Raw genomic sequence first — 10,831 nt, forward strand, 5'->3', positions numbered from 1 at the left:
TAGAAGTGCACACTTGTATTTATTAAATATTATTAGTACTAAACTCTAATCTACTGTGTCAAGTCGAGGGTCCCACTTGTATTTACTAAATGATCATTTACTTTTCATTTACAATATACAAAAACAAGTGTGTTAATCGTTTCAATAATCGCCATCAACAATCCAGACAACTTTCACAAACTATTCAATTCATAGTTTCATACCCTTCAAGGCTCGGCTCATTTCAAGCTTGTAAGCTTAGATGGTCACTTGTGAAAAAAAAAGGAACGAGAATTAAAAAAAATATATATACAGAAAAACTAAAAAAATCAAACAAGCATATTGAATCAAAACACCATATGTGGTTCAAAATTTCCAATCAAACAAAACAGAATCTATTTAAAACATAAACATTTCAAAATAAACTGTTTTCATGACATCAAAAACATAACTCTACCAAAAAAAACAAGCACACAATGCTTCTTCAACGATTGGCCTTTGCAACCCTCTCAATCTCATCCTTCTTCTTAATAGCATAGCTGCAATTTTTTATAAAACATTATAGAAACCAAATTTATTACACATCTTAAACAAATAAATCAAAATCTCATTTTGCAACTGCATTTATAACCAAAAAAACAAAGATCAAATTACCTGTTTGATGAGCCCTTTGCAGCATTGATAAGCTCATCAGCAAGACACTCTGCAATAGTCTTGACATTTCTGAAAGCACTTTCTCTAGCACCAGTAGTAAGCAGATAGATAGCCTGATTCACACGTCTCAGGGGAGAAATATCCACCGCCTGCCGCCTCACAACACCAGCTGAACCAATCCTGGTTGCATCTTCTCTTGGCCCACTGTTTATATTTACAAAAACACCAAAAAATGTTCAAGAACTTTAATGGAATTCGAATTGGAATTGGAAACAGAAAGATGTAATCTTTATATACCTGTTGATAACAGCATCAACAATGATTTGGATGGGATTAGCATCGGTTAAGAGATGAATGATCTCCATGGCATGTTTGACAATGCGAACAGCCATTAATTTCTTTCCGTTGTTTCTTCCGTGCATCATGAGGGAGTTGGTTAATCGTTCAACAATGGGGCACTGGGCCTTCCTGAATCTTCGAGCTTGATACCTTCCTGCTGTGTGTGGCATGTAAATTGGGTGTTTGGAAGCAGTCGCAGTGATGTAATCTTCCACAGAGAGATCAGGAACCTGTTGAGAAATTACATATCTTTTGTTCAAAGTCTTAAACACAGTCATGTTCTAACAAACTGTGATTTAGTATTGTATGGAATTAGTGATTCATGGTGATGATTGTCGTCTACAGGAATAGGAATTAAGAATCTATGGGTGTTGAATGCAAATAAAAGATTTTACACTGAGGTATAGAGATATTAACCTGAACATCGTCGTAGGTCCATCGGTTGAAGAGCAAAACTTCGCTGCGACTCTTTCCATCTTCAACAACAATAGGAGCAACTTCCGCCATTCTTGCAATTCCCTATTTAACAGATTGAAAACAAACACTAAACAACAATAAGACTAAAGACTAAAGTGACTAAATCGAACATGAATGATGAAGATGGTTTAAGTATCGGAGAGGTCACTAACCTCCGATTTCTTGGTGGCAAATGCGTGCAAAAACTGGTGCTGCAAATCGCCAAGCTCCGCCTTCAAAGAAGAAGAAGATGAAAAAACCCTAATTGGGTTTTTATTGTGTAGAGTAGAGGGATAGCCGGATAGGGCTTCTTCTCTTTCTTTGGGTTTATATCATGGGCCAAATTAAAAAGCCCAAACTAGCTTATCATATTTTAACTTAACTTTATTATAGTTTATTATAGAGATAAACAAAATTATAAACCCTGAAATTTTATAAAATAAACATGTAGAAACTTAATAACAACACAATAATAATTTGGACAAAAAATTGATAGAATATGAGAAAATTTTCTAGCTCATGTACCTCTCATTTTTTGCAACTTGATATTTTAACATATTCCCTAAGCCATAACATACCTTATACAAACTTTTTAATATTATACAACTTATTTTTGGCAATGTGGATACTTTTGTTATACTTCATAGGTATTATATTTCAGTTAGAACAATAAAAAGGTTGATACAAGATTAATTGGAAACAAAAGAACATTTAATCTTATTTTGAGACAACTGTTGGGTTGGTGGAGCTATGAACTAGGGATGAGCAATGGAAGCGGGTATCTGCTTTTGGAACCGGAACTGCCTCGGAACTGGAACCACCTTAGACGGTTCCGGAACCAGAACCGCCTTACGCGGTTCCGGTTCCAATTCTTATTTTTACGAAACCGATACCCGTTGGATACCCGCCGGTTCCGGTTCCAATACCGGGTACCCGGAACCAGCGGTTAACCGGAACCGGTACCGCCGGGTACCCGCCTTTTTCATAAAGAATATATAAATTAAATTTTTATATTTTGTTAATTTTTTTATAAAAAAACAGGGCAAAAGAACTTATATCTGATTTCCTTACCTTAGTCGTTTTAGGGTTTTTGATGAAAGAAAAAAGAACACGCTGACACCATAGCCTCTCTTCTTCTCGTCACTCTCCCCTCTCAAACCAATCATCGTTTTTTCAATCGATGCTTCGATCACTCCCGTTACCGATTAACCAGAAATACGACAGTAGTCTTCAATCGTTATGTTCAATCGACGCTTCAATCAGTAGGCTCAATTGAAGGCTCAATCAGTGTTACGGAGACTTCGGAAAACTCTTCAAACCCTATCATTCTCCAGCTCTGCATCCTTCAGTTTCCAATCTAAATCCCTCCACTCCCCCTCTCCCTCCGTCCCTCCACCTCCCGTCGGAATGGCTTCATCGTCAAAGCTGTAAGTAGCTCACAATCTCTCACTTTGTTTAGCCGTGTGGTGAGGATCGAACATTAGACATTTGTTCATTCACATAATTGAAACTATGTTCTACAACACCATTATACCAATATCTAAATTTTCTTATCATGTGCTCGTTGATTATGGAAGTAGATGTATTCGATATGGATTTGAAATTCTAGAATGTATTTTAGTGTTTATAGGGCCTTCCACTAGTTGGATATGTTGCACCAGATTTTGAAGTCGAAACTGTTTTTGATCAAGAATTCATCAAAGTAACTAAATCAACTCATATCATTGATTATATATAAAATCCCAGATTTCATAACTTTGTAAGAAATTTATGAATTATAGGTTAAGCTCTTTGACTACAATGGCAAGAAATATGTCATTTTCTTTTTCTACCCTCTTCATTTCACTTTCGTTTGTCCAACATGTGAGTTTCACTTTCACTTTCACATTACTTTTAAACATAATTTGATCCAATTTTTTTCTTAATTATGTGTTTATCATGTAGAAATCACTGCATTCAGTGATAGACAGGCAGAATTTTACAAGAAAAACACAGAGATATTGAGTGTTTTAGTAGACAGTGTGGTAAATTCTAATTCTTCCTTTACCCTGCTTATATCTTAATACAAAATTTTACATTATGATTTATGAATTTATGATTCTATTTTCTTTTTTCTTAATACAAATATGACCTGGCCGATTTTTATTGTTGCTGCAGTTGATGTGCTATTTTTGGGATGAGCTCAAGCACATACGACATGCTATTTGCATTCCTGGTATGCATATAGATATTATTGCCTAATAAAAATCATTTAATAATCATGTATATAAGTCGTGATGTTGGTTTTTTTAGGTTACCCAACAAAAGCGAAAGAGGACACTGCATGAAATAAGTTATGACCTCTGTCCTGTAAGTTTGTGCAAACTTTGAGATTATATTTTATCATATTTAAACTTTCACCTCACCTGCATGTGCAAACTTTCTCCTAAAGTCAGTCTCAGTATCATTTATTCTTTTTTACTTCTTTTACTAATACCTATAATTCCTCCATTCTTCCAAAACATTGCCCCTAAATTTCAGGTTTTTGCTACTAAAATGGTCTAAGTTAAAGACTGATGGAATATGCATGCAGTATACTGTTCTCGACAGATGAGCTGACAAGTTCAATGGATCCAATTCAAGGCTATGTTGTTTTTGCTGTGTTGCGTTTTCCTATTGTTGTTTTATGTTTATTGTTTGTAATTTTTCATTTTTATCATCTCTACTTGTTAAATTTCACTTGATTGGAAATGTTTTCTATGATGTTTTTTAATTGTGGGAAGTGTTTTTAAATTTTAATAGGTGGCCTATGTAAGTTTTTATAATTGTTTTATTATCATATTCTTATACTTCTGATGTTTGTAAAGGTTAATATCCATGCCATATGCTCTATAATTTATAAATAAAAACTTTTATATTTAAGAAGCCGGGTACCCGGAACCGGAACCGGTTCCGGCGGTTCTGGAAGCGGTTTCAGTTTTCTAGGAACCGGTGTAGGCGGTTCCGGTTCCGGTTCCAATAACTTAAGAACCGCGGTTCCGGGAGTGGTTCCGGTTCCAGCAAAAATAGGCGGGTACCTGCTTATGCTCATCCCTACTATGAACAACATGTCACGTTTTTTATAGTTCAAAGCTATAGTTAGGGGTGTTCATAACCGAATATCCGAAAATTCCGATATCCGAATTTCGGATATCCGAAATTTCGAAAAGTTGATTTTTGGTATCCGATTCCGTATCCGAAATTTCGGATACGGAATCGGATATCCGAAAAAATTTGAAATTTTGCTAAAATTTGAAAAACATGTGAAGTTTTTAAGTTAAAAATACATATTTTTAAATTAGAAAGGCATATGAAGTAATATAGGTATTTAATTAAGGATATTATCAACATGTTTTAGTTACTAAAATTCATATCATAAGACATATGTGACTAAAATAACAAATAATGTATAAAATAAAATCAAAATTTTTGGATATCGGATATACGAATTATCCGAAAAATCTGAAAAGTACTATCCAATTCTGATTCCGAAAAATTGGATATCCGAAATTTCGGATAATTCGGATTCAGAATTTCGGATCAGAATTTCGGATACGAATATTTTTGAACACCCTAGCTATAGTTGTCAATTGGCAACACTTGTTCCTTGGGTGGCTTCAAAGTCAAAGTTTTTTCGTTTGCAGTTTTTAAATAGTTTTATTCTGTTGTTTTACCTAAATCGTTTATCATTTATCTGAAGTTTAACTTATTTTGTTCAATTCTCAGCAACAATACAAAAAGAGCTTGCAAATAAGTAAAAACTATGTCGTACCAAATGGATGCCACCTCCCTATATACTACTACTCACTCATAAATGGACACATACAATTTAATTACATTATGGGTTAAGATCTAGCATCTTCAAAGTTCAAAACTACTTGTATTTTCAAGATTTTCTAGAAAATCCCATCTAATTTCAAGATTCTTGATGCTATTTGCAAGAGTAACAAAAAGACCATTATTGTTTAAGATCTAGCATCTTCAAAGTTCAAAACAAGTGCATTTTCAAGATTTTCTTGAAAACCCATCTAATTTCAAGATTCATGATGCTATTTGCAAGATTCATGATGCTATTTGCAAGAGTAACAAAACACTAAAAGGTCATTATTGTTTAAGATCTAGCATCTTCAAAATTCAAAACAAGTGCGTTTTCAAGATTTTCTTGAAAATCCCATCTAATTTCAAGACTCATGATCCTCTTTGAAAACGTAACAAAACATTAAAAGGCCATTATTGGTTAAGATCTAGCATCTTCAAAGTTCAAAACAAATGTATTTTCAAGATTTTCTTGAAAAGTCCATCTAATTTCAAGATTCATGATGCTATATGCAAGAGTAACAAAACACTAAAAGGCAGCCCTTCAACATCCCTCCCCTGCCATTTCCAATATTTTCTTGCAAACTCAATCTAATTTCAATATTCATGTTATTACTATATTTGGTAAGTAAGACCAACAAAATTTTACAAAAGAACTCTGCAAATCTTAGCCCTACCCTATAAAACAAGAAGTTCCAAAATTTTCTTGAAACCCCATCAAAACTAAAGATTCATGTTGTTGCTATCACCAAATAGACCCAACATAAACTAAGCTAAACATTAAACAACCAATGTAAATGTAGTTCCAAAAATTTTCTTGAAAACTACACCTAATTTCAAGATCCCTCCAATCTTCAATCCTTCCTCTTTAAAAAACCATTGCAATTTCAAGATTTTGGCCATGACCAAGTGGACTTTTCTTAACCGGACTACTTGTTTCTAGAAGCATCCCAAATCTTCGAGGTGACATGGCACTACCTTTGGGTGATGTGGCACTACATTTGGGTGACAAACACATTTCTTCCATAGCACGTGCTTGTAGCTCCAAAGGGTAATCCCGTACACACCCAATGCGGGGCCCAGCTCCAGTTGTCCATTTGCAACTAAGTTGCTTACCCAATTGAAAAGACTTGTTTTCTTTATGAGAATTTATCCTCTTCATAATCTTCTCTTGTGTGACATGTTGTTCATCATATGCTCCATCTTCTTCACCATAATCAAATAGATTCTTTTTGGAAACCATAAGTTCAAAATCAGATAAAAACTCCTCTGCCGTGTCATAATCCGTGGTTCTATCTGATTCCGATTCCGATTCCGATTCCGATTCCGGTTCTGGTTCTAGAGCTTGATTCTGGAAAGCCAAGATAACTTTTTCATTCTTTGGAATTTCAAGTTTGGTTATCTTTTCCTTCAAATCGGTTGATAAATATACACGATTTCTGCATCGATCTTTTCTAGAGTTCTTTCTTTGATACGTTTTGGTGTTTGTTTGTATTATGCCTTCAAAGATACTCGGTTCTGATACACTATTTCTCATACCAAATCCAGCAATTTCAAAACTTGCTTCTTCTTCTTCATTATCTGGGCTTTTCTGCAACATAGAAAAAGTATACTTCAATACAAAATCCCATATAATATAATAATACCAAATGAATATGATCAATTATTGTACCTTAACAGCATGAACATCAACATTGTGTTGCATAAGGAATGTTAAGAAGGCATCAAAGTTTTCTTCTGTAGGGAGATAATGTCCACTATGAGGCCAAACAGCCTACAAGAATCGAGCCAATTTTCACATTTTAATTAGCATTACATGCAAAAAAACAACAATGTAATTTCAATTATTTGTTTATTAAAGCAATTAGCATTTTGAATTATTCAAACATACCTTTAGAACACCATCTTTAATCACCACTCTTCCAGCAGATATTGTAGCTCCACCAGCTAAAAAACTTGAATGTTGAAATTTTCCTTTTTGTTTCATTCCAATATATAAAACCATTGATGTGCTAAGAACAAATATCCACTTAACATCATCCGATTCACCCGTTGTATCTATTATAATCTTATTATGTTTGTACATAAATTTTCCATCTTCCACTATAACTTCATACGCCTCCCTTTCTGTCTATAAACATAAAGAAACACATTTCAGGAATGCACTTTTATGCAATTCAAGCATATAAAAATATAAAATTATAAAACTAAAGTTACATGTATAAATTTTGTAAAACTTACTGGGCCTAGATATTTGATGCATTGTTGAAGAAGCTTTGTTCTTGAGCATCTTTCAAGGTTTACTTCTTTCCCTTCCCCTATGTCAAGCCTGAGAAACCATAAAGTCGTAACTTTTTACAAATTTGCCCTTGGTTTTGTAAATATATGGAAAAAAGAACAAGGTCGATGTTCTTACCAATAGAAAAAGGGTTGTCTGCTTTCACAATGAAGCCATTTGGCGTAATAAAATTGAAGATTATGACCATAACGATGTCGTGGATCAATCTGTTTTAATGAAAATAGTTTGATTAATAAAAATATTACAAAAAGAAAAAAGGAAATAGAAGATATTTAGAAAGTAGAGTGAAGACTTACTGCTTCGAGCCAATGTTGTAAGGCAAGTTTACGAGCTTTTTCGTTTTTTGACAACCCTTTTCCCACCTGTCGAGGATCAATTTGTTTATATTAGATCAAATTTTTTGCTTTTTGTAAATATATATATATATATATATATATATATATATATATATATATATATATATATATATATATATATATATATATATATATATATAATTAAATTCTTTATTTTATGGGTATTTGTTATTTAGATAAAAAAAAGGAAGAAAGGAATCGAATTCCTTCCACCCTCGGAAATCCATCAGACAAGGAATTTGTCAATTTGAAAGATTCTACTAGAATGGAATGACATGGAAATTGGAATGGAATCTGGAATTCCAATTCGACAGTTTCCATCAGAATCTAGAAGAAATTTGTACCTTTGCAGCCCGAGTTCTTGCTCTTGACCAACGTGAAACAGCTGTTTCTGGTTTCTCAACTTCAAAGAATGATACTGAACTGCATTTCAGCTGAGCAAAATCCAAAAGCTTCCACCTATATAAAGTGTAAAGGAAAGTTAGGGTGTTTGTTAATAGAACAAAGGAATGGAATCTCCAATTCCAATTAATCAAATCCATGCAAATAATGAAAACTAACCATCTTTGCTCGACCAAAACTGCACAATCAGCTAACTGCCTTCTGGTTCTGAAACTTTTATAAGTTTTCTGCAACTTAAGAGCAGCAAGATCACGATTCATGGGTGACTTAGGCGATGGTGGTTCAGGTCCATGTGTTTCCGGGTCGACCCGTTTTGTTTCAGGTTCAAGCAATGTGTTTTCGAGGGTTGTTTTTGCAGGTTTTTGATATTTTTCTGTGGAAGAACGTTTAAAGGTAGATGCTTTTTTGCGTTCCCTCCCATTAAAGCTTAGAGACCCTCGGATCATACTATTTGAACGAAATGATCTCATCTTTGCAGGCTTGGAAGAACGAATGTCGTCAAAGCTGAATGATCTTAACACTGTTCTTACATCTTGTTCTTTGAAGCTTAACGATTTGGATATGATTGATTCGATGTGATCATCCAGGTCGTTGATATTTGCGTATGGCCATGAAAAAGATGATCCCATTTTCTTCAAAACTGGTAAACTGAAGAAAGACACATTAAAGATTGAAAAAGAAAATCGTAAAAATCGAAATCCATGTGAAGAAATGCAAAATTCCCAAACCTATTTCAATATTTTAGACAGAAATCATTCTAAACTGAAAAATGACAGTTATTATAGTCGATAAACACACATCAATTACTTTTAAGTAGGGATTATTGTTGTGTTGTAGTTTGAAACATAATTTTTTTTACCATAAATCAAGATTTTTTTTCAAATGAATCGAAAGCCATTAGCAGAAACGCGAAACCTCAAAACCCATTTAAATTTTGGCGAGAAATCAACCGAAACCAAGGATGACATATACATATACATGTATGAAACAGAGAATAAATGAAAGATATACCTTCGATCGAGTATATTGCTGGTTGGGATAAGATTAGAATCGATTGACAGTGAGAAAAGATTCAAAATATATTCAATGGAATGAGAATCTCGAGGATGCAGCTGTGTATATAAGAGAGAGTGCAGAAATGGTGTTTCTCTCTCACACACAGCACCTACAGTGTGTGAAAATTGGGGTTTCTATCTGTCTTCTCGAGGAATTGGAGCAATGTGTTGTGGTCACTGAGATTTAAGCTTAATATAGAGATAAGAATCGGTGGAAGGAAACAGAGTGGCTCAAACTGCGGTTGCAATAACTGAGGAAGCTTCGTTCAGACAGAAGCAAGACGGAGAAGAAGAATGAAAATCATTCGTCTTAAATATTCAACTTTTACGCTTTGAATGCACCATAACCACCAAAAGTATTGATTTCTGTGTGATTATTTTATATTTTTTTCATTTTCAAGTAAATATTATATCATTTTACGATATATTTTAATAAGAATTTTTGACTAAAACTTGAAATATATTTTGAACAGCACAAATTTGATTTAAATATGTATTTTACTTGTTAGTTCCGTTTTATTTACATAACAAAGTTGTGATTGATTTGTATAATAAAATTTACAACAAATTATTGAAAAGGTCCATGTGGTTTGTAAAAGTTTTATATTCCTCTTTACTTTTATTTTTACATTATAGGTATCCATCTATTTTTTACTATATGTTTAGTCCCTGTTTCTATTAGCCGTTAGTCCCATTTGTTAAGAGCCACCACGTGCTTGGCACACTAGGGATAATTTTATCATTTTATTCAAAAACTCTTTAGGAATGTTAAGATACATATACTTTATCAAAATCCCCTTCTTCATATCTTTCTCGTTTCTTGTCATTCGTTATCAAAACCCTTTTTCGAACGTTAATGTCATTGGCTAAAGCATACTACTCAATGTCAAAATCTGAAAATGGTATTTTGAAGTGATAATAGAGCAACTTACCTTCCTCAACACAATCAAAGGTCTCCATCATGTCGTCATTATCATGAACACGAAATGTATCAATGTCCAGTAGATCAATATATTTTTCTTTGTCCTTCATGTATTTTCTACCATCAAACTTTGTAACTCTCCACCATAGTGCAATCTAGTGGAGAAGACGTTGGGATGACTGACTATGAAGAAGAAAACTTAAAGTTAGTCTCTTATATTTGTGATTAAAATGAATATATTGAACAAGAGAAATGACTTACCATATACTTCTGTAATGTCAATTTCATCCATATATATGCTCTAATCTTCCACCGAATCATTGTTGCTTTCTTAAAAATTGAAGGATGTTGAGAATTTAGGGCTTTTCAAAAATTAAAATGGAATGAGATTACGGGGTTTTTTTTGACGTGAAGAAGATAATTATCAAAATGGGTACCGACGATTGCTAATACCATTTAGACGTCATGAATAAAATGACAAAATTACCCCTATTGTGTTAGGCACGTAGGGGCTCTCAACGGAGGGTGCTAACGG

At 33.6% G+C, this 10,831-nt stretch overlaps 2 protein-coding genes and 1 long non-coding RNA gene across 4 annotated transcripts; 1 reads left to right on the forward strand and 2 right to left on the reverse strand.

The window, feature by feature from the left end:
* Window positions 1-300: 300 nt before the first annotated feature.
* LOC111893171 (40S ribosomal protein S5) lies at window positions 301-1,752 on the reverse strand. 2 transcript variants are annotated; one of them, XM_023889239.2, is made up of 5 exons: window positions 1,602-1,752; window positions 1,390-1,491; window positions 931-1,202; window positions 634-837; window positions 301-518 (listed from the first exon to the last, which is right to left on the reverse strand). In XM_023889239.2, the coding sequence occupies exons 2-5, from the start codon at window positions 1,477-1,479 to the stop codon at window positions 464-466; spliced, it is 621 nt and encodes a 206-aa protein (XP_023745007.1). In that variant the 5' UTR covers window positions 1,480-1,491; window positions 1,602-1,752; the 3' UTR covers window positions 301-463. The 2 variants fall into 2 exon arrangements, with proteins under 2 accessions (XP_023745007.1, XP_023745015.1); XM_023889247.3 differs by having other exon boundaries at window positions 1,390-1,516; window positions 1,602-1,705.
* A 740-nt stretch (window positions 1,753-2,492) lies between these two features.
* Window positions 2,493-4,256, forward strand: LOC111893158 (uncharacterized). Its single transcript, XR_002850825.3, has 5 exons — window positions 2,493-2,855; window positions 3,373-3,452; window positions 3,586-3,643; window positions 3,721-3,777; window positions 3,949-4,256. It is a non-coding gene; the product is annotated as an uncharacterized LOC111893158 (long non-coding RNA).
* A 1,598-nt stretch (window positions 4,257-5,854) lies between these two features.
* On the reverse strand, window positions 5,855-9,689 carry LOC111893151 (IQ domain-containing protein IQM6). The gene is made up of 9 exons (XM_023889216.3): window positions 9,331-9,689; window positions 8,479-8,967; window positions 8,262-8,376; window positions 7,858-7,923; window positions 7,679-7,767; window positions 7,504-7,591; window positions 7,154-7,393; window positions 6,935-7,036; window positions 5,855-6,853 (listed from the first exon to the last, which is right to left on the reverse strand). Exons 2-9 carry the CDS (start codon window positions 8,946-8,948, stop codon window positions 6,131-6,133), a joined length of 1,893 nt encoding a protein of 630 aa, XP_023744984.1. The 5' UTR covers window positions 8,949-8,967; window positions 9,331-9,689; the 3' UTR covers window positions 5,855-6,130.
* Window positions 9,690-10,831: the final 1,142 nt, after the last annotated feature.

Source organism: Lactuca sativa, chromosome 2, assembly GCF_002870075.4.
Source record: "Lactuca sativa cultivar Salinas chromosome 2, Lsat_Salinas_v11, whole genome shotgun sequence".
In the NCBI taxonomy this organism is placed as follows: Eukaryota; Viridiplantae; Streptophyta; class Magnoliopsida; order Asterales; family Asteraceae; genus Lactuca; species Lactuca sativa.

Excerpts from the sequence above, each read along its gene's own strand:
- LOC111893171 (XM_023889239.2), bottom strand. The coding sequence starts at position 1,479 with ATGGCGGAAGTTGCTCCTATTGTTGTTGAAGATGGAAAGAGTCGCAGC. Across the intron at positions 1,203-1,389 it reads GGACCTACGACGATGTTCAG|GTTCCTGATCTCTCTGTGGA; the intron begins GTTAATATCTCT and ends ATTTCTCAACAG. Across the intron at positions 519-633 it reads GCAAAGGGCTCATCAAACAG|CTATGCTATTAAGAAGAAGG; the intron begins GTAATTTGATCT and ends AAAAAATTGCAG.
- LOC111893151 (XM_023889216.3), bottom strand. The coding sequence starts at position 8,948 with ATGGGATCATCTTTTTCATGGCCATACGCAAATATCAACGACCTGGAT. Across the intron at positions 7,037-7,153 it reads TTAAAGATGGTGTTCTAAAG|GCTGTTTGGCCTCATAGTGG; the intron begins GTATGTTTGAAT and ends CGATTCTTGTAG. Across the intron at positions 6,854-6,934 it reads TTGATGTTCATGCTGTTAAG|AAAAGCCCAGATAATGAAGA; the intron begins GTACAATAATTG and ends TCTATGTTGCAG.